Source organism: Cibotium barometz, chromosome 46, assembly GCF_041138505.1.
Source record: "Cibotium barometz isolate CiBa-2024 chromosome 46, ASM4113850v1, whole genome shotgun sequence".
NCBI classification, from domain to species: domain Eukaryota; kingdom Viridiplantae; phylum Streptophyta; class Polypodiopsida; order Cyatheales; family Cibotiaceae; genus Cibotium; species Cibotium barometz.
The window spans coordinates 2348135-2372494 of NC_141091.1; the positions used below are offsets into that span (position 1 = coordinate 2348135).

General features: G+C 40.9%; 1 protein-coding gene across 1 annotated transcript; it reads right to left on the reverse strand.

Moving 5' to 3' along the window:
• Window positions 1-2932: 2932 nt before the first annotated feature.
• Window positions 2933-10097, reverse strand: SDHAF2 (succinate dehydrogenase assembly factor). Its single transcript, XM_086783645.1, has 6 exons — window positions 9975-10097; window positions 5772-5908; window positions 4437-4526; window positions 4222-4348; window positions 4059-4127; window positions 2933-3388 (listed from the first exon to the last, which is right to left on the reverse strand). Exons 1-6 carry the CDS (start codon window positions 9996-9998, stop codon window positions 3245-3247), a joined length of 591 nt encoding a protein of 196 aa, XP_086639771.1. The 5' UTR covers window positions 9999-10097; the 3' UTR covers window positions 2933-3244.
• Window positions 10098-24360: the final 14263 nt, after the last annotated feature.

Below are 24360 nucleotides of genomic sequence, written 5' to 3' on the forward strand. Positions count from 1 at the left end.
CAACAACAACCATTTGCCTCTTCTTTGACCATATCCACCATCATAACAACAACCTCACCAAGAAAGATGCAAGCCCAATTTTTAGTACCACCATGAGATCTTCAAAGAAAACAACTCATTGTGGTCTCCATTGAACAATTTGCCTCTTCTTTGACTATCTCCACCATTACAAACGAGTGTGTTTCTTGGGGGAGCTTGGTGGAGGGAGCTTTTGCTAGCAACCATTGTCTCTTAAAGATGTGAACATTATCTCTCTAGTCCCTCCACTAATAGCTCCTCCCATCTCCTACCACTACCTCCACCACCACCACCTACCTCTTAGCCATTGCATGTGATTTAATACTCTTTACAATGTTTGCATACCGTTGCATGTGATTGCATGCCCTTGCAAGTGATTCCACGTCTTTTCATGTGATTGCATCCCCTTTTAACCGTCTCTATAGCCAACTACTTATATGTGTAACACTTCCTTGGCCGATAAAGAGTTTATTGACACACTTTACAACTTTAATCAAAAAAGACAAAGCAAATGTTCACAGGACACTTGTCACAGTTAGACTCTATAATTGGTACACAATATTACATCGATCATTTCCAAGCACTATAAACATTACTAAAAAATGAACCATCTATACTAGTAGGCACGATTACTTTATTGTGAGGGAGTTTCAAAGTCATGGAAGCCAACATGAACATGGACGTCTATGGATTGAAATTGCACTTATCTTTTCTGCACACTTGAAAAAAACGATATCACAAAGTTTGTTGATGCACATATTTCCACCACTTCATTGTGACCTTTCTTGACATCTCAGATGACTACACATGCCAACATTGTAGACCACACACACACACACCCCAACATTTTATCTTAAAAAGGAAAACAACGTAGATTTGGTTTTCCTATACCATGAAACATGGGTAATAAAAGAAACACTTATTCTTATACTCCTAGGCAACTGTGTCTTCTTGCCTGCAAACCCTTTCCTTCCTCCTTTCAGAGTGCACCATGTTGCTTGCTTGGCCCCCTCGACTTGAGTCTCCACCACCTCTCCTGCTCCACCCCTGCTCTCCTACTGCCTTGCCCATCTCGAAAGAAGAGGAAGAGACTCTCTTTCTCTTACCCAACTTCTACGCTTTTGTTGCTGGGATCCGAGTCCATGAGAGAGAGAGATAGAGGGTGATTGTGCTGAGGTTGGACTAACAAAGTGTTCTATTCTCAGTCAACCGCCTTCACTCATGTACCAAAGTCCTAGCCACCCTCTCGCAGAGGCCTTCCCCACTTTTCCTCTATGAAGATGTGTTGATCGTTCTCACTTCTTTTCTGCATAGGAAGAAAGGAAGAGGGATTGCATTGGGTTGTTCTTCCTACTTCTTGCTACCGATCAATGATCGGAAGGGAGGGTGTATTTTCTTTGAGATAAGGCTTTTGAAAAGTTCAAAATATGACATAACTTGGTAGAGAATGAGACTGGGAAAGAGGTTGAAGAAGTTTCGAATAGATCCCGGTGAAGAATTCACATTAAATGAGTTCAATGTCTACTACACATGGGCGTTGCTCAAAAGGGAACGACAGTGTTGCTTTAGAGTTGCATGGCAGATCGCCAAGGCCCCGGTGTTTCATGCTCGCACGAAGCACATTAAGATACAATATCATTATGTGTAGGAGCTTATTATGAATTGAGAGGTGGAGCTTCTATTCTTGACGGGCTGCAAAGATTTTCACAAAGGCTCGAGGAAAGATTTGCTAGAGTGCCATCTTCATTGACTCGGCATTGGACCGAAGAAGTCTTTCACTTATGGGTGGACATTGCGAGGGGGTATTAGAAAAGTATTTGCTCAATGGTCCACCCTTGTGTTGTTTCTACAGGTGACAAATTTGCTCTATTTTGTAAGGCTCTCTTTATGAGGAGTAGCCATTGTGGTTTCACTCAATTTCACACTTCAATGAATCAGATATCTGCATTTGATAGGAAACAGTAAACAGTCTAAGTGCCAACACCCATGGAATACTCTATAAAACATTGCCAAGCGTGGAACCCACATGAACTTTATTTACTTAAACGTCATCCACATTCACCAAATCAACTTGAATCATAACGTATATTGAGTCGAGCATCTCCTAATGGAGGAACTTTCAATCATCATCTACAACTAGGTCCACCTTATTACTCTACAGTAAAATTAATATTGATTGAGAGCACTTCACAATGTCAATCACGATAGCTTGATATCTATGAAACAGAAACTTCAATGTGGATGCACACAACAAACATCACATTCCAAGTACTCCAAGCATTGATGTCAAAATTCCAAGCAAAACCATTCCTTCAAGAACTGACAATCACTTATGGGCTCACCATTGAATGCATTTGCACCAATACCCAACATCAATACTTGAACACAAGCACTAGGAACTGTTGTTGGTCCAACCACTCTTATCACTTGTCTTTTACGCCCAAATCTTGTTAACTTTGCATACCAAATGCAAGACGTTTTCATGTGTCATTATATAGCCTTTCCAATAAAGCTTTTCTTTCCATATCTTTTCCTAAACCAACCCTAGTAACAAGTGCTTTTCTTTTTCATGTTTTTCCACTTCCATGGCTTTCATTTTGCTTTTTGGGTGAGCTACACTCATCACACAAGAGTAAACCTGGTCTCTCAGCTTTCAACATTGCCAAGGTGAGAGAAAACTAGTAGCCACAAACTTGGGTCTGATTGAGCCCGCACTTATGCCTCAATGGACCCCCCCCCCCCCCCCCCCCCCCCCCCCCCCCCCCCCCAAAAAAAAGGGTCCTGCTGTGTTGCTTCCTTGAAAAACCAATACCTCACTCTATACTGTAAGCGGGTCCTTATTAATTTGAAAAACTGGGTTTACGGCGGTTAACATGCTGAGGCGAGAAGATTATCGATGCTCCTTACACCTTGCTTAACTTAATGTTTGATTGTATCAACTTATTTCAATGACATACGTCAACTGAAAACTAACTGCACAATAATAGTAAGATGGATCACAGTGAAAATATGTAAATCAAGAGCTATAGGATATATAGATATCTAGGACAATTAATATATCACTACTATGGAAGAAGGCAGTTGTCACATGCTGAGATTCCCTTCAGCCATAATTTCACGTGATTTCCATTTATTTTTTATCTGGCCTCCAAATAAAATTGGAGCCAATAAGGAAGCTCAAATGCAACAACACGAACTGTCACTTGGCAGAGAGTTTACCCCGTTTTCACTGGTTACCAACTTGTGGACCGCCAATCTTGCGGTTATCATCCCAACCTCGCACCCAAGGTTGGCCAAGCTTGGCCCTTGTCTCTGAAGGAGAGTGTGTCTTGAGAGCCCCCATTATTTTCTCATGTATTTCCATGAAGACCTGCCAACAAAATCAGCTCATTAGCATCACTCTACACATCACTGCTATTTTCTACAAAAAATATTTTCCAAATAGTTGTAAATTTTAAACCATGGGAATACCAAAATGTCTTACTGTCATAAATTGTTCTGGGAAATTATGGGCCTACATCTGTTGGTTATTTACAGACACATCCCCTATCCATGAGAAACAAGTAGGTGAGGTCTCCCTTTTCCACAGGCAGGGGATGTCTGACTAGACATTTACATCACATACACAATCGACAAAGGTGACGTACTTTGAGCACATTATCAAATGGTACAACAGAATCACTTAAGAAAAATAACCTTTATTTGACACCTGTTATTATGATAATTGAGACATAAACCTTATATCAGAGATTCCCTTTTTGACCTAAACAACTTCTTGACTAAGAGCACCGAAATGCAGAAAATGGTTTAATCAGAAATCCTTTTTTTAAACCTGAGTAAAACAAAAAAGGCCCAGGCACATTTGGCCTTGAGCAGCCAAATGTAGGAAAGGCCTCCTGTTTGATTAAAAGGCCTCGAAGGAGAGCACTAGCTGCAGGACCAAACACACACACAATATGACCTGTATGTCTTGAAGCACATGTCCGCAAACACCCACCCATGCAACGTGACCATGTATGTCTTGAAGCACTAAAACTTACAGGATTTGCAGTTAAAAATTCTGGTGTAACCTCCTGTCCTGTGAGCCATTTCCACAGCTCAGGATTTTCCTGACCCCGGTCCCCATAACAGCAAAAACCACAAAGATGAGTTTGCACATTGATTTAAAAAACCTGCATTGATGCGGACATTGATTTCCCTTACCAGATCAAGCACCTCAACAAGTGATTTTAGCTGCTTGTCATCCAGCTTTTCTATGTTTTCCTCGGTCCATTTTCCAAGTATCAAATCCAATTCAAGGTAGCCCCGTTGTCTACTCCTATACAATAATCTGGAAAAGAACAAAACGTTATTGCTGAACCTCCCCCACCACCCCCCCCCTCCTCCTCCCTCTTTTTTCATCAAGCATGATCAAATACCTATTAAGTTGGCTTCTCCCATCTGCAGTGTGTGTAACTTCGCTGGATGAGCTTTCACACCGAGTATTCAAATGACCTGCCAAAAGGTACCTGCCAAAAACGAAAGAGGAAAAGCACCTCAGTCCAAGGCTATCAAGAGGAATTACTCACAGAGGCTTGGATTGTCTTCACTCTCTTCAGAGTGATATCATAGGAGGGTTAGAACCCGATCCTGTGCCTGTTTAAACAGGACTTCACTGTGGACCAGGAGAACCGGGTTGGTCCCCTCCTTAGGCCGGTCACCTGCACACAGTCAAAGGCAGCCATTATATAAATAAAAAATCAATACCAATGCAGGAGTTTGGCTTTCCATGTCAAGGATCTAGTACTCCCACTTTACCCAGGAGCCTGTTTGCATATAACTGGATACATATTATATCTCTTGCATGGTTTCAAGACACCACAGTATTGAGATCCCATATAGAAAAGCCCTAGTCTGAGATGCTTTCAGAATAGAAAAGTAGTGCTTACTTTGCAATCCTTTGATGCCAAAAAAATCATGGCAGTGGCTCATCTACAGCAACGATGCTCAAACCTTGGTCACAAGGGTCATATGCTGATTAAAGCTGGTAAAATATACCTGGATATATTCAAGCTTGCAGATCCATAATATGTATATATAAATCTGTCCATACATACATGAATGTATCCAAGCATACAAAAAGCACAAAAGCAAAGAAACTCAGGCAAAACAAAGAACACACTACGAAACTTTTCCAGCAAAAAAAAACAAAAAAACAAAAAATTCTTAAAAGTTTATGTTCAACTAGTCTAATAGCTAAATGGACAAAAACTCAAGTTTTGATGTAACAAACATGAAAACTAGTCTAAAACAAGACACAAGAAACAAGGTTTGCAAGTGCAAGTGTATGTGGATGTGCGCATGAGAGAGAAAGAAGAAGTAGCTTCTTAGTAAGCCAAGCATTACTTCATGTTCTCATTGGCATCCAGGCATAAGTTGCTCACTGGGTTTCACTTCTCGGAAGCTTCACATATTTCACTAGAAAACTCTAACCTACAAACTCTTGGGGAATCAAACCAAAGGTCTCAACGAGCAGATTCTAAATATGGCCTTACCTTTGACTAGCTTCAGTTTTCCTTAGAAATTTCTGGCTGATTTTTTTCAATGGTGGGACTTGGGGCCAAACATGAGACATGGGCAAGTTAGTGACTCTATATAACTGCTGGGATAAGGGTATAGTGACTTCATCTACACATTTGCACATGCCCAACTTCCAATTACTTAGACAGTAGTAGGTATCATTCATAGAAGACCAGGTTCTCAAAACAACTCACCTGGAAGATGGAGCATGCCATAGATATGGGGTTTTTACTCCTCCTTCAATGCAAATTGAAGTATTTACTTTAGATATTACATTGCCCCAAAGTCTCCTCTCATGTATCTTCATGCATACTTGACGTAAGTGACAACTCTGCATCAATGGTATATTAGAAAAACATATGGATAAGCACTTCAATACACACCAAACAAAAGAAATTATGTCTAATTCAAAGTCAAAACACACCAAATGCCAAAAAATTAGGTCTGATTAAAACATACAAAACCAACTTTCCTCAAAACAAAATTATATCAACACAAAATCAAATCCAAACAATTCATATTAAAACATGCAAAGTGGTGCAGATTGTAAGCATGTGGTGAGCAATTCTAGAAACCAAGATTGGGCAGGGATCCACACACACCAACCCCCCCCCCCCCCCCCCCCCCCCCCCGCCCCCAAAAAAAAAAAGGCAAAGAAAAGAAGAAGATGAAAGAATGGCTGTAAAACAGAAAAACAGCAAATAGATCTTGCAAAGAAGCACATGTGCAAAAGAACTGAAGTAGAAAACTTGTTATCTGCTGAAGTAGAGCACGAAGGCTGCCCGTAGGTGCAGCCAACCAACAGCAATAGCTGAATAATGAAGTGCTAATGATGCAAATCCAAGCCACCTATATATAGGTTGGACAAGAGCTGGTCGGCCAGCATAAAAACAGTGGGCTGACCGACTATGCAAAAAATACTAAAATAATGTCTAAAAAATAGACAAAAATAGCAAAAAAATATCTAAACTACGATGAATGCATGGCCTCATAAATCTAGCCAGATACAGCATGAAATGTGCACATATATGCCCAATCTGGAGATGATAATGCCAACACCTCCTCTTCAGCGCCAGATGGGCGGACCAACTCCAGTACGCTGAAGAAAGATCTCCAAAGAAACTCGAGGGAGCGGTTTGGTGAAGAGGTCAGCAAGATTGTCTTGAGTGGAACAATACTCAAGTCGAAGAAGACCAAGCTCAATCCAATCCCGAACAAAATGATAGTGAACCTCAATGTCTTTGGAGCGGCCACGTATCACAGGATTCTGAGCTAAAGCAATGGCACTCTGAGAATCCGAGAAGATGACAACAGGAGAATCATCCGCACAACATAAATGCTCCAAAATTTGATGTATCCATAATGCCTCGGCTGCGGAGAGAAGATAGGATTTGTACTCAGTCTCGGTAGAAGAAGCAGCAACTGTCCTCTGCTTCTGAGATTTCCAAGAGATCAATCCTGTACCAAGCATGAAATAATATCCCGTAGTAGATCTCCGAGTATCAATGCAACCAACCCAATCAGCATCCATAAAGCCCACCAAAGAAGAACCACCAGAATAAGTGATGCCATAATCTGATGTGCCACGAAGACATCGAAGCACTCTCAAAGCTGCCTGCCAATGAGATCTCCGAGTTGCTTGAGAAGGTAGCGCACAAGAGGCAATAATCAGGGAAGGAGCAACGCCTGTAGAGGTGGAAGACAGTAAGGTGACGATGAAATCTTAGGTTCCAACGATGATGAAGTTGATGATGAGCTTCTCCCTTCTTCGTTGAAGACCACCCCCTTGATGTTGACGATGAAAGAAAACCCCTAGCCTTGTTCAATAATCTTCATGTCTTGTCCTTTGAGGATAAACTCCAAGGGTTCATGCTTCTTTTATACCTTGGGGAAGCCTTGCTTTTTTGCCAAAAGCTTGTTCATGCTTTTGCTTTTCCCTTTTTGCCTTTGCTTTTGCTCTTTTTACTTTTATTAATAAAATATTACTCAACTTTTGGTGCTTTGCTTTTATGGCTTTAAGGCCTTAGAGCTACTTTTTGAGAAAGCGCCTTTTAGCTTTTTGGTCCGGCTCAATCTCCTCTTTCCAAGGTGCCCTTGGCTTGCGGTCAACTCTGTTTGACTTTTTGCTTTTTCTTGCTTTTTGACCAAGAATGGTGCTTTTTCTTAATCACACCTTACGGACCCTGTCCTCATGTCTTCTTCCACCTGTCTGGTGTTCGGGCATGGATTTCATCATGTGAAATAGAGCTAGGAAGGCCAAATAGTTACACTGAGGACAACTGGCCCACCTGTCAGGATAGTGTAGGGAACCCAAAAAAATAAAAAAAGAGATTCTTTAGGGCTGGAAATGTCTCTAAAAGGCACAAAGCTGCTCTTCACCTGCAAATCAAGTTCCATGCTGGGATCTGCCCTGCAATTGCTGCTCCAGCTATTTCTAGCACGTCATTCTCATAGAGGCCAGTGCATCACAAACCTGGAAAACCTTCATAGGCATGCTCCTACACTACCTTTGTGCGACCCTAAGCCGCAATCACTCTAGCTTTTGTCCCTTCATCAAATAGGGCTCAAAAATGGGCAACACTGAACTACTCTGTCATGGTTCCCCATAGATATGGCACATGCATCCGTGATCAGGATGATTCAGGATCGTCAAATGCGGAAATGGACGCCACCTCAAGCAGCTTCTCAAGATCTTCACAAGTGTTTGCTTGTCTTCCCAAAATTTTACGTTATTCTTGCTCATAAAACAAACCATCAGGAACCACAAATCACCTTTCAGTCTGAAGAAAGTCCTGCCGCATCTCCTGTAGTTGGTCAACCCAACGGAGCAATTTACATGGCTTCTCCATTCACTAACAACAAAACCGCACAGTCTTTGGACAAATGGATCCTCTAGCAACACTGCCTCATTCAAGCCTCTGCAATAAAATCTACTCTCGGATCAAGACAATTTCATTGTCCACAAAGATTGTCATTCCTCCTCCTGCACAACTACAAATCGGCATCCGAGGTGCTTCCCGATCAAAGATGCACGAAAATGGTTAAGCAGTGGCCAACTACATGGAAATTCTAGGTCCTTATTCACATTGTTGATCAGCTTTGTGATTGCGAAAGGACAAAAATTCTGAAATGAAAGTTCTCAACACATCTTCCTAACGTACTTTCATGACCTTGAGGTGAGTCCAGGTCACTAGCTTTATATTGAACATCCACCCAATGTCAATATGCAAGATGCTTGTAACTGCATATGCCTTACTAATACTTTTATTGACTGACTCCAGAATCTGCTCTAGATCTCTGTCATTTTGTAAATCCACAAGCTCTAGTCCAGACGTATGCATGGACAATAACACAGACTGATCATGGAAATGGCACTTCAACAAATCAAAAGGTTGCTGCTTGAAAATTTCAGTCTGACCAAAGAAAAAAACCATAGTATTACTATGTACATAGAGGAGAATGCCAGAACGATCAGCTTGTGGAGTGTCTCAGGCTATGTGCAGGCCGTGCACAAGTGCAGTGGGCTGCTGGTGGTTGTGTGTAAGGCCTATGCAGAGGCATGGGCAGCAACCAGGCTGCAGGATGATTTGGTCCTACTTGTGAACAGCCGTTGTGCATAGGTTAAAGGCAAGTGCTTTCGGGTGAAGGAAGAGGGCTGAGGCAAAATCTCCATCAGCAACAAAGAAACTCAGAGCTGTTTTCCTTTGCTTTTTCCAGGTGCTTTATTGATTACATCAAGTCTGAGGCTGAGCTAGATTCCCGCAAAAAAGCGTTGTACCAAATAAAAAAGAATACCACCTTTTGGTTCCCAATAGTGTGTGCAGAGCATACACAAGCATTCACTAGGTAACTTGATGTATCATATATGCTAGGAGTTACATAATAGTCTCAATCCATTCCCGTTTGAATAGCTTCCACCTGGTGTGAAATTGATGCAGATGCATGAATCAGTATGCTTCAAGGAAGAGCAAGCCCCTTCATACACTTCAAAATGGTTCAGGGCATTGCCAATCTTTGACTGCCCATAAAGTAAGGATGAGAAATACACGTGCCTTGAAAGCACCTTACTGAGATCTCTGCTGTTGTCTACTACAGGGCTTTGGCCACCCATGGGCTATCCTCTCCTCAGGGTTTTAAAAACTTGTGGCAGCTTGGAGATGCCCACGGCCCATCAGGCATAACACGGTGAGATTGTCCATGAGCAACGGGCCAAGGTAGATGGGGCATGCACTCTCATTCATAGGAACAGAACGCTATCACCTATAGCACCGATGTGAGCTGCATACCTGTCGTACGGCCAGCTCTGTGTGTGTGTGTGTGCGCGCGCGCGCGTGCGTGTGCGCGGCTCCCGTACCACATGAAGATTGACAGAGAATCGATATAGTAAGAGTCCATACCTTCTTCAAAATCGCCGATGCCATAGAATTCGCCTTGGCAAAAAGTTCTCTGCAGCCAGGATGTCTTATGACTTGCTTTTTGATTAATACATACAAAAAAAAGGAATTATATGACTTGCTCACATCATTTTTACTTTTTTCACCTAGTTAACATTCTCGGATTTTTTGTGTGTTTTTTAACTAATTATAGAAGGACATATATTCTAGGTTTTTTTTTAAAATGTTTTAAGGCTATTGATTCTTTAGCATCAAATCTAATCCCATATCTTGTTGGATAAGATGGACAATTGTCAGGATGCCGTGCTTTCATCTGCTTTCTCTCAAATCAAGGGATACCAAAGAAGGCCTTGCAATGCTACCTCGTGTGGTAACCTGGCCTGCTCTTCTCTAGCGAACAACCAATGATAGCAGAATGGGTTGTGTGCCTACTCCTTCATAGTCGCCATAGCAGCTTAGAACGTTATTGTGCCCTCCAACCGAAAGGGAACACATCTCCGTCATTCAACATTGTGAATAGGATGTTGGAAATGCGGCCAACCAACACGTTCCAAGTCCTTGGCAATATCATATTTATTCGTGAGGAGCCTTGAGTATTCGATGGTCTTACTGCTCTATTTGTTCTTTTGGAAAAATGACATCCGCCAACAAACATTACAAAAATGACATCCTCACAGCCCGAAACATGAAATAGTAATAAGCAATGTGGGGAATTTGGAAAACTGAAAGAGGCCCTGTAGGACCTCAAATCATTCAGTAATACATCGAAATCCACCCTAAGTTCTAAGGTGCATGGATGTATAAGCTTACTCAAAGACATCATGTACGCCTATAAAAATAGATAGAAGAGGGCCATTTCACCCTTAAGGTTGAATTCCAGGACCAATTGAAATGAGAAATCACCCAATGCAAGGAAGTTGCAAGGGCTTAGGAAGACATATATGACTCAAAGTATGGCAGCATGCAATGAGTTGAAATCATATGTTGCCATAGAGGAAGGGGAATTATTTGCACGAAAAGCCTTAGCATTGGAAATGAAAAAGACAAATTCAAAGTTCCAAGATTCCCATTATACATCATGAGGCGAGTTACTTAACAGGAGGATAGCTCTTTGAGGCACTAAGGGAGATAATCTCACACCATTATGGGTGGAGCATCAAAAAACAGGATGGGCTAGGTGATGGATGCTATCAAAGTAGGTAAGTGGGTAGTTTATTGGGATGGTAGAGTCATCATTGTAGATAAGTGCCCCACATGATGGCATGGGGTCGTAGATATAACTGAGAATGCTGACAGTATGCAACAAAACTCTAGGTAAGTGCCCCACTTGATGGCATGGGGTTGTAGATATACTGAGAACTCCGTGGTCAAAGAACAAGGATGGCCCAAGTGATGGAAGCTAGGAAAGCAGGTAAGTGGGAAGTCTATTGGGACGATAGAGTCATCATTGCGGATAAGCACCCCACATGATGGCATGGATTTATAAATATACTGAGGATGCAGTAGTATGCAACGGAACTCCATGGTCATCCACATGAAGATTCACATAGACTTCTATCTACAGATAGACTTATGTGGCAGTATGCAATGAACCTCCAAGCACACAAAGATTCACATAGACTTATACAGATATAGATATTATCTTTTACACGGGGGCTACCCAAGGTGGCAGGTTATACGTGGGAATATGATGACATGCACCAGGAGGGGTGGAGGGGTGCGTGGTTTAGGAGGAGTGGCATACTTGTTTCGGCCTCACCTGAGATAGATGCTCAAAGTAGTTAGACGGAATGAGGAGGCCCTCTTTATGTGGATGCAATATTGCAATGCTACTTCCCACCAGAGAAATAAAAAATTGCATGCAAGGTGACGGAGAAATGGAAAACCCAGTATATGCCATTTTTTACAAATATTGCAGAGATCTCCTAACAAAGAGAATTCCTCTCATTTGAGAGACTTTAATGCACGGACAATAGGGGAACATTTATGGACATATGACTTCTAGGGAGATAACATCATGTTGTGAGAGATTGATTTGGTCAAGATGCATGCAAGGTGATAGAAAAAGGGAAAACCCCATATTAATAGGGTGTCCATATAGCCTTACATGTATCTCACATGGTGGAGTTACTAGTACGGTAGATTACCCAATGAGGTCTCCTTCGCTCTCATACCACACATCTTGGACTTCATCATCCCTCCTTTGCTCTCATACCACACATCTTGGACTTCATCATCCCTCCTCCCCCCATATTAGCAAACCACACACATACCTTTCTTTCACGATATCATGCCCCACCTTACCGCCCACACCCCTCCCACCACCTTCACCCACACCCCCATATTAGCAAACCATGCATACCTTTCATAATATCATGCCCCATCTTATCACCCACCCCCACACCCCTCCCACCACCACCCATATCATGATTTCCATCATGACTTGACCACATCTATGAGGATCGCCTCTCTAGCCACATTGTAGCCATAGACTAATCCCTCCCTATCTCCACCACCATTACATCATCCAAACTCTCCTCCATCATCCATAACTCCGCCCATTCCAACTTCCCTTATACCAACTCTCCTCCATCATCCATGACTCCGCCCATGCCAGCTTCCCTTATACCAACTCTTTTCCATCATTCATGACTTCCGTTATACCAACTCTTCTCAATCATCCATGACTTCCCTTATACCAACTCTCCTCCATTATCTATGACTCCGCCATTTCCACCTTCCCTCTTATACCACATGCTCCTCATCAGTAAGCTTGCTAGGGAATGTAAAACCACATGCACTACTTGAAGACATGATGAGCTCTATGGCAGAGAGGATGGGAAACAGAGCATCAAGGTAGGGAGGCTTCAAAAAAAACTTCTCTACATATGGACTATCATAGAGAAGGTGGGGTCACGATGGGGAAGACATGTGTATTTTTACTTTGTGGAGTTTCATAAAGCCTTTAACTACATCCTTGATCTTGTTTGATAGGATGCATGTAGGAGCTCCAATTCTCACACAATTTTCCCAAAGCCTTTGACTCCATCCCTTGATCCTATTTGATAGGATGCCTGCAAGAGCTCATGTTCTCACATGATATGATATGGGGTGTGATGGCACTATATGATTCAGTACTTGGCTCTACGAGTGCATACACATGATGGACTCTCGGGAGATATGTAGCACTATGAGGTTTAGCAGGGCTACCCACTCTTACCTACATGATGGACTCTCGGGAGATATGTAGCACTATGAGGTTTAGCAGGGCTACCCACTCTTACCTACATTGTTCGGTCTATACATTAATGAGACTGTAGCATTTGTGAATAGTTTTGTAGCACTATGGGGTTAAGTAGGGCTACCCACTCTCACCCACACTTTTTGGTCTATACATGAGTAGATTTTAGTATTTGTGGACAGTTTCAAAGCTTGGGCTCAGCATTGGCCCACACAATAGTGCCCATATTGCTATATGTCAATGACATTGTCTTGATATCAGATTCAAGTGAGGGTTTGCAAGAACACTTGGATGCATTGGATAGATTTTGTAGGAAGAGAGACCTTACAATCAATCTAGGAAAAACCAAGGCTATGGCCTTCAACACATCTTATATGTGTGATGATTATCTTTCTTATACTGAGGTGACTGGATCTTACGTAGTCGCCTCATGCTTATCTTTCTTATACTGAGGCTACCACATCTAGTCACCTCGAGATTATCTTTCTTATACTGAGGTGACCACATCCAGTCACCTCGTGATTATCTTTCTTATATCGAGAGGCCCCAGAAGTCTATATACCTTGGAGTCATTTTTATAGGCCCCTAGTTTTGTATGACCACAGTTGCTATTAACCCAACTACCAAGGGGGGATGCCTTTCTTGCCCATCTAGAGAGGTAGTGTTTCCAAGAACCCCGTATAAAGCGTTGGCTCTTTGACACTTTAGTAGGCACTTTAGTATAATAGCTATGTATGGGGGAACCTTCTGGGGGTCATGCCTACATAAGGATAAGTGGAGAAGCATATAGAGGGAAGACACTCCTTACATGCATCTCGTACTATGGTGGAGGTACTAGTATGGTGGATTACCTCATGAGGTCTCCTCTGCTCTCATACCACAAATCTTGGACTTAACCATCCCTCCTCCCCCCATATTAGCCAAACACATATACCTTTTTGGATTACGTCATGGTCTCCTTTGCTCTCATACCACACATCTTGGACTTAACCATCCCTCCTCCCCCCATATTAGCCAACCACACATACCTTTCTGGATTACCTCATGGTCTCATCTGATTTCATATCACACATCTTGGACTTAACCATCTCTCCTCCCCCCACATTAGCCAACCACACATACCTGTCTGGATTACCTCATGGTCTCATCTGATTTCATATCACACATCTTGGACTTAACCATCTCTCCTCCCCCCACATTAGCCAACCACACATACCTTTCTTTCATGATATCATGCCCCACCTTACTATCCACACTCACACTCCCTGGCACCACCTTCACCCATATCCATTTCCATCACGATCTTGACCACATCTAGAGGACAACCTCTCTCGGAACATTTTAATCATAGACTAATCCCTCCCTATCTCCACCACCATTACTACATCCAAGTCTCCTCCATCATCCTATTGGACAAATTGATGTACTTGGGATTTATGGATGTAGAGCATAATCCTTAGGTCATTTGTCAAAGGTTAAAATTTCGTAGTAGTTGTAAACTATGCCAGTAAAGGTGAAAGAATCCATGAGGTGTACTAGGACCAGGAGCATTAAAAGCAGCCTCCTTTGTTGACTTTGGAAGCTAGAATCTAGGGCATGTGGAGGCTACAATCATGGAGAGATTTTAGGGAGAGAATCATGGAAAGATTTTAGGGAGAGAATTTGGGAGAGAATCATGAAAATTTATTAGCACTTAATCTTGATTAGAATTGACCTAATCATCTTGTAGTTAGCCTATATAAGAGGCACACATCTAATGGAAATTATCTCTCATTCTACTCATTATGTCTTGTTTATGTTAACTTTTATCATTAAGCTAATATCTCATCATTAGCATTTCATTAGCACCTAAACCATGAGCTTCCTTGTTTACTTTGAGCCTCCATGATTCCAACATTTGGTATTAGAGCCATGTTATTAGGAGTATGTAATTATCAAAATTTATGCATAATTACTAGCATTTATAAGAGTTCTTCTAATTATCACTAGTAGGCAGAAAAACTGCCTTGCAGTGTTTTGCTCTGTTCTCCCTCTACACTCATCCTTTTTTAGAACTTTTTAGTTCATAAGAAAGGTGACATCAAGCTCTATCTATAGCAGCTAAGAGGATTCAACCGTATTTTTTGAAATAGTTATCAAAATTGCAACAAAAAAAATAAGCTCCAAAAATCAATAGAAAAACATAGAAATCGAGGCCTATAAGTGCAATTGGTAAAATTCCTTTTGTGGGCTTCTAATTGGATTCAAGAGGCACCCGCTCATGAATTTTGAGATGTAGCATAGCAACCATGGAGGATAGGAAACCCAGTTAGCTAGTTCTTCTCAGATGCGCTTGGTTTCAAGCTTGATGTGTTGTGTTTTTTGTCTTGAAGCTGATCCATTCATCAAGGGTAAGATGCTCTAAAAGTTGCTTCCAAAACCCCTTTGATTTGAGGGTTCAAATTTTCCCTCCAAAATCACTCTTTAAATCTTGTGATTAGTCACTAATTACTATCATTAGTAACCCGACTAGTTGAAATACTAAATTGAGCTTATAAATTAAGCATTGGGGACTTGCTACAACTTCATATCACTTCACATTGCAAAATCCCTTTGTTTTGGCACCTCAAACACTCACTCAAAATTAGTCTATTCACTATTTTATGCTTTTGGGAGTGTTGTTGACATTTATTACTTAATTATTATGTTTAGCACTAATCAAATCCATTTGTAAAGGGATTAGACACTACCTTGAGGACAATTACTCATCAAAGGTAAGACCTTCCCTCACATTTGCACATGGATACCCCCACTAAAATACATAAATTTGAAGGCTACTCATTTCATACTTGGCAAACTAAGGATAAGTCCACTCTTATGAGGAAGGGTTGGTGGAACATAGCAACATAGCATGTGGCAAGGAAAACAAGCCTACCACAAGGAAAGCTGAAGCTATATGGGTATCCAAAGATGACAAATCTCTTGACATAATAGTTTTGGGTCTTAGTGATCAATTCATTCATCATATTGATGAAATTAATACATCCTTCGATTGAAAGCTCTTGCCATAATAGCTTTGGGTCTTAGTGATCAGTTCATTTATTATATTAATGAAATGGATACATCCTTCGAAGCTTGGGAAGAGTTGGAAAAACTCTTTGGAGTGCAAGCCAAGAGCTCCAAGATTAGCTTGCTAATTTAATTGTTTGAGCTCAACATGATGAAACAAGACTCTCTTGCTATACATCTTGAAGAGTCTCACAACTCAACCTGCAGGCATAAAAATGAACATTGATGAAGATATTTGCATTGCTTTATTGCTTAAAAGTCTACCTTAGGAAGACTATGGAAACATAATCACTACACTTACCGATTTACCATCTCTAAAATTGGTTGATATCACTGCATCCTTGATGGAGAAAGAGAAGAAGATAAAGCAAAAACATGGAAGAAGCTATCTCTTCTCCCATAATGAGCCCTACTACACAAAGAATATATCCAAAGGGTCTATATCAACAAAGGGTACCTTCAAAAACAAAGAAAATGGTAAATGCAACATTTATGGCAAGCCAAGGCACTTCGGGAAGGATTGTTACATCAAGAAAAAGATCTCCACCAACCTCGTGGAAGAAGACAATCAAGTTACATCAAGAAAAAGATCTCCACCAACCTCGTGGAAGAAGACAATCAAGAAAAAGATCTCCACCAACCTCGTGGAAAAAGACAATTAAGAAGAAGGTGAAGACAATACTGCTAAGGCCTCACGTGAGGCCAACCTTGTTGTTGAAACTAATTGCGTCTTCTTCTAGGCCCTAATCCATTGTACTCATTATATGCCTTTTGAATTCCACTTACTTTATAAACCAATAGACTAAAGTGAGTTCTAGGTTGGGGTCATGTACATTGTCACAAGAGTGGATAAGTCATGAAGCATCCCATGGACTACTAGTAACTAGGGGTTGGGGCCATTGATTTAAACGGGGGATTATTGGACGTACTTGGGATTTATGGATGTAGAGCATAATCCTTAGATCATTTGTCAAAGGTTAAAATATTGTAGTAGTTATAAACTGTGCCAGTAAATGTGAAAGAATCCATGAGGTATACTAGGATCCAGGAGCATTAAAAGCAACCTCCTTTGTTGACTTTGGAAGCTAGAATCTAGGGCACGTGGAGGCTACAATCATGGAGAGATTCTAGGTAGAGAATCATGGAAAGATTCGGGAGAGAATCATGGAACCTTATTAACACTTAATCTTGATTAGCATTGACCTAATCTTCTTGTAGTCAACCTATATAAGAGGCACACATCTAATGGAAATTATCTCTCTTATTCCACTCATTATATGTTAAACTTTTGTCATTAAGCTAATCTCTCATATTAGCACCTAAACCATGAGCTTCCTTGTGTACTTTGAGCCTCCATGATTCCAACACATCCATGACTTCCCTTATACCAACTCTCCTCCATCATCCATCCATGCTAGGTTCCCTCGTATACCACATGCTCCATAAGTTTTCTAGAGAATGCAAACACACAAGGCTTCGCCAAAAGCGAGAGGAACATGGGTTGATTTTAACACCACATGCCTCAGTAAGTTTTCCAAAGAATGCAAAAACACAAGGCTTCGCCACAAAAGTGAGAGGAATATGGGCTGATTCAACACATGATTTAATAAATCTTCCATAGACTTACTTGTCAAAAGAAGCATGTGTAAATGAGAACATGAGTTATACTAACTCTTTTTGAGCAAGGATAACTTAGAAGCTTGGCACATTAGCATGGGAATCCTATGCATCACTTATACCAACTATTTTTGAGCAAGAATAACTTAGAATCGTGGTGCATTTGCATCTGGGAAGCCTATGCATGACAATTGTATAAAGTGCCAGACCACTCTATACCATAAATGTCACACATCCCTTAGCCTATGTCATCTTACCTCTTTGATTGACTCAACTAGGTCTCATAGAAAGCTACATAATGGGAGAGCAAAAGATCATGAGGACATGCTGAACACTTTGCCTATGGGCATCATGTATTGGATCCCATTCTTACAAATCTTTTATATAGAGCAAAAGATCATGAGGACATGCTGAACACTTTGCCTATGGGCATCATGTATTGGATCCCATTCTTACAAATCTTTTATATAGAGCATTGGGTGAAGGCTTTCTACTTATTAGAATACCAACACCATCATCCCCATCCATAAAGTAAGAGGCTGAGTAGGAGACCCCCATGGACGTAGGTAACTATAATGATTGGCCACACAACAAGATCTTGGAACAAAATGGCCAAGATCTATGGAGCACTACTAGAAGACATAATGAGCGCTATGGGGGTAGACATGATGGGAAACAAAGCATTAGGGTAGGTAGGCTTCAAAATCAACTTGTCCACTTTGGACCATATCTTTACTTCACATGATATCATAGAGGAGGGGAGGTCACGGAGGAGACGTGTATTGCTACTTTGTGGATTTTTGCAAAACCATTGACTACATCCCCTCGGATCTTGTTTGATAGGATGCATGTAGGAGCTCTAGTTCTCACATGATTTTCACAAAGACCTTAATTCCATCCCCCTATCCTCTTTTGATAAGATGCCTTCAAGGGTTCACGTTCTCACATGATATGATATGGGGTGTGATGGCTCTATATGAGTTAGTACTTGGACGATACATGCACCTGATGGACTCTCGGGAGATATGTATCACTATGGGGTTAAGCAGGGTTGGTTGTTTCCTCTCACCTACACTGTTTGTTCCAAACATTTATGAGATTGCAGTATTTGTGGATAATTTTATAGCACTATGGGGTCAAGCATGGGGGTTAAGAAGGGTTTCCCACTCTCACCTACACAGTTTTCTCTTTACATGAATAGATTATAATATTTGTGGACAATTTCAAAGCTAGAGGCTTAGCATTGGCCCACATGGTAGTTCCCACGGATTACATATAAATACACATCACATGCTATACATATCCCAACTCAGGGTATCCTCCCACTGCCTCAAAGTAGAGACCGTAAGATTTGAGAATATCTTGTAGGCAGAGAGCATATAGTATGCACCATGGGAGTGGTAGAGGATGAGGCCATAATATATGTTTAGTTGTCCAACTTACTATAAGATAAAGGGGGGAAATTCCACTACCTCGACCACTCATGCGAGTGATATAATATGAGGATCAGAGATGCTTGGGCATGTACTTGATGGAGCTCAAACACAGGGGTGTAGTGTTAATGCAACATATTGAAATACGTGCCCCGACATGAGACCTATTGGAAAAGCATTTGCTCAATGCTCCTCCACCCTCGTGTTATTACTGTAGGTAGTGCTTTATGCTCCAACATGCCTTGACATGACACTGTTGGAAAAGCATTTGCTTAATGCTCCTCCACCCTCGTGTTATTATTGTTGGTACTGGAGGTCTATTTTGTAAGGCTTTCTATGTTAGGAGTAGTCATTATTGTGATGAGCACTCGCTCTATAGTTCCATGTTTAGACATTGGAGGATGGATCATAGCATAATCCTATCTAGATGTATACACATGTTGATGTTTTTTCCATTTTTTTCATTTCCTTTTCAGTTCTTCCATGGCTCAGTATATCCATTGTACTATTGTACTACTTGTGATCTCATAGACCCTTGGTGTCATTCGTAGATGTTAATATAACTCTCTCTCTCTCTCTCTCTCTCTCTCTCTCTCTCTCTCTCGGAATTGGACATGTTTTCCTCCTCCAATCTAGCCTCTCATAAGTTGAGGAGGATCATTCTGGGCATCATCACACCCAACAAGGATGTCAATATTGGTGTTACACTAGATGTAATGGTGATGATGATGTCACCCATTTTCTCTCTCTCTCTCTCTCTCTCTCTCTCTCTCTCTCTCTCTCTCTCTCCCAGCTATTTGTTCTTGGGTTTGTAAGGCTCATTTGAGGGTCCAAACAATCTTAGATGGTTGTGGAACTACAAGTAGTTCCTAGGGCTTTGTTGTATTCTCATATGGTCATTGTCGTAGTTGGATAATATGGTCGGTTGGTCATTTTGAACTAAGTCATGGATTGGCCGACAAGTTGTGGGTTGGCTAACATGACCGACGTATGTCTATGTTCACTCTGGCACTATACATAGACTAGTTTATAATCCTTTATTCGTCATTGAGTTCATTGTGTTCAACCACTCTCATAAGCAAGCAAACATCCTAACTGACCTACATGTTGAGATATCGAGCTCAGCTACTAGTGGTGTAGACATTGATGATCCACTTGGTTGATAGCTTCCGCACTTATGCCACTAGCACAGTTGGTAAGATTATGGTTGATATGCCGCTAGTGGGATGACATGTGACAACCATATTTGGATTACTAGAGTATGGTGTAGCTCATATAATTGGGTTCACACTATGGACCGATCATTATATGTTATAGTAGGAGAGTACTTTCCCTTATAGTATGTACTCTTTTCTCATTAGTTTATGGTTGTAGAGAAAAGAAGAAGATATAAGAAAACTTACCCATCCATCTCTCATGTGTCTTGCTCTCTCCTATGTGTGTGTGTTTGCTTGTAAGGAACTTAAGCTCTCCCTCTCTGTAGTATTAGAGCAGTACATGTGAGAGCTAAGGAGGTAAGTAAGAGGCAAGAACAAGGCAAGCAAGGAAGTAGTACATGGGTAAGGGTATTTCCATCTCTTTCCCTATTTGATTTTGGAAAAATACCTTTGGTAGCTGTGAGAGCTATAGGTAGACAAGGACGTCATTTTCTATCCTCTTGGTTGAAATAAAACCAAGGTGGTTAGCAAAGAAATCAAAATGTAAATAGCATAGAGTACTATTACTATGGCAAACTAGGGCATGTGGCAAAGGACTGCTATAAAAAGCATAATGATACCAAAAATGGAAAGTTGCAGAGTAAGGCAACTATGCATCATCAAGTAAACAGGGTGATGATAGAAGTGAGCAGCTATTTGTGATGTACATAGCATATGCTCAATTCTACAACAGGAGATGTCTCAAGATTTGGAGATATTTGGAATGTGGATTCTAGCACTTATAACCACATGACCAGTTATGGTGATGAGTGGTTTAGAGATATGTAGAAAATGAAAAAACTAGGTTATGTAAATACATGTGATGATATTGTGCACCCATTGCACATGTTGATAAAGTGCCATTATCTATGTAGGATGGAAAAATGAAGTACTTGGCAGATGTACTTTATGTTTTAAATATTCTAATGAATCTAGTTTCTGTTGGACAGATGGTTGAGCAGGGTCTACAAACAATAAGTGAGGTTTAATCCTTAAGGATGTTTTCAAAAATTAGTGCTGCTTAGTTGCAAATGGTAACAACGATGGTATGATGTTTACTTTGGATGTGAACATGACTGAGGTGAAGGCATCCATGTTTGTACATAGGGACAAGTGTCATTAACATATGGCACAATCACATTGGTCATGTGAATATACAGGGGGTTGAAGTCAATGGTAACAACGATGGTATGATGTTTACTTTGGATGTGAACATGACTGAGGTGAAGGCATCCATGTTTGTACATAGGGACAAGTGTCATTAACATATGGCACATGTTTACTTTGGATGTGAACATGACTAAGGTGAAGGCATCCATGTTTGTACATAGGGACAAGTGTCATTAACATATGGCACAATCACATTTGTCATGTGAATATACAGGGGGTTGAAGTCTATGTAGGCCCAAAATATTGTTGTAGGTTTGCCAAAGTTCAAGGTTGATGGTATGCATAAAAGTATATGAAGCATGCCAGCTTAGTAATAGGTAGGCTTGGTAAGCAAACTTGTAAAAAAGTTTAAGGTTGATGGTAAGCATAAAAGTATGTGAAGCATGCCAGCTTGGTAAGCAGGCTTTTCATGCTTTCCTGCATGAAAACCACGTTAGTGCAAGGGCATTAGATGTTATATATTCAGATGTATGGTTTAATGAAGCATAAGGTAAGGTTTAAAATATGTAAATAATGGGCCATGGGCAAGGTTACTATGAATAGGGCCTTGGGATCATTGTAGGGATCTTTTAGTCATTCATATCTTGGACACTTACATGTACTCTTGGCTCCTTTCTTGGAGATGGCCTTTTATGGTCTAGGGCTCATGGCAAGCTTGATAGCCATCCTCATGGTGAGAGGCTAAATCACTTAGGCCTTATGCACATACCTTCTTTGACTTGCAAACATGCCCAAGTGACCTCTTCTCTTTGCATTTGAAGCATAAACCCTTGCTTCTCAACTCTTGAATCTTTGGATCATCCATCCTTTGTGTCTTCTTAAGGGTTGAAAAGTCTTCCTGACAAACCCAATGCCTTTCTTTTCATCATTTTGAACTCCACTCTTGGGTTGTCCACCTCCAAATGATGAGGGAAATCTAGGAGTAGAAGTGGGTGTTGTGAAAGGAAAACTTCTACTAACATTTGAAAGTATTGGATGGTTTTTTAGAGAGTACAATGGGCTGAGATTTCCTATACTTAGGCTCATGGGAGTAGAAGTGGGTGTTGTGGAAGGAAAACTTCTACTAACATTTGAAGAAGTATTGGATGGTTTTTTAGAGAGTACAATGGGCTGAGATTTCCTATACTTAGGCTCATAAGGCTCCGCTAGCCTCATAGCCTCCTGTCTTTGTGTTGACACATCCGCCTTGATGTAGGAATCCAACCCATGAATAAACTTCTTCATCTTCATTTTCTCATTAAGCCTTTCCACATACATGGATAACTTCATAGAGCTTTTTATGTAGTCCCTTACTACTATGCCCTTTTGAGAAAGCTCATACCATTGCTCATGGTATCTATCAAGCACCAAAGGTGAGATAAAAATCATGTTCATCTCCCTTTTTAAATCATCCCATGAGTGTGGTACATTCCCATGCTTAACCATATGTCTCCACCATTGGTGAGCATAATATTCCAAGTGTATAGAGACAATTTGCACTTTATCTTGCTCACTCTTAGGGTAGAGCTAGAAATAAGTGTCTAGCTTAGTCATCCACTCCTCCAACTCATACAAAATGGAACCATCACCCTTGAGCTTGGTGAGGGACACCTTGTCCGTGATATCTTTGGAAGCATTGGAAGTAGGATTCTCATGACGTGGCTTGCCCATTTGTGATTGAATATAAGAATTGGCAAATTGAGAAAAATCTTTGTACTCCTTCTTAATAAAAGAAGGCAATTCCATCCAACTATCTCATGAGCTTCCACTTGTCTTTGTGTAAAAGACATTGCTCCCAATCATGATCAGCCCCATCCTTATCCCTAAGCATCTCCTCATCTACCATGATGGATTGATTTACTTTTGAATAAGATGGTATCCTCTTGGCATCTCCATAGCATGAATCCATAGGTTTGAATGAATCTTGTGGTGGTTTGCTATTCACTTGAGAAGTACCGGGCTATCATGAAGAAGGCCTCAGATCCTTGATGAAAGGTTTCCTAGAATCCATCATTAATCCAAATAAAGGGCATCAAAAGGGCTCTCTTTGATCACTCCAAAGTGGCTCAAGAAGGAACTCAAGACTCTTGGCACTATCTATGTGTTACGTGTTGTTCAAGAGAGGATGGATGGTATTGGATAGCACATACAGCAAATGGACAAAGATATGGCAACTTTGCTCAAAGAGTTGCTTACCATGGGTCTTATCCAATGCTCACAATCTCCATTTGCATCACCCATTCTATTGGTGAAGAAGAAGGATGGGTCCTTTCGTATGTGCATTGATTATCGTGACTTGAACAAAGTCACTATCAAGGATAGGTACCCAATACCTCGTATTGATGATCTCCTTGATGAGCTAAAAGGTGCAAAGTTCTTCACCAAGATTGATTTAAGAATTGCTTACCATGGGTCTTATCCAACACTCACAATCTCCATTTGCATCACTCGTTCTATCGGTGAAGAAGAAGGATGGGTCCTTTTGTATGTGCATTGATTACCGTGACTTAAACAAAGTCAGTATCAAGAATAGGTACCCAATACCCCGTATTGATGATCTCCTTGATGAGCTCAAAGGTGCAAAGTTATTCACCAAGATTGATTTAATACCATGGTTCTTATCCAACGCTCACAATCTCCATTTGCATCACCCATTCTATTGGTGAAGAATAAGGATGGGTCCTTTCATATGTGCATTGATACTG

Bases quoted from the DNA above. Each gene is read 5' to 3' on its own strand.
- SDHAF2 (XM_086783645.1), bottom strand. From the start codon at position 9,998: ATGGCATCGGCGATTTTGAAGAAG. The intron at 4,527-5,771 runs GTGAGTTGTTTT...CGTTTTTGGCAG, and splicing joins TGGCATGCTCCATCTTCCAG to GTACCTTTTGGCAGGTCATT. The intron at 3,389-4,058 runs GTAAGTTTTAGT...TTTTGTTGGCAG, and splicing joins AATTTTTAACTGCAAATCCT to GTCTTCATGGAAATACATGA.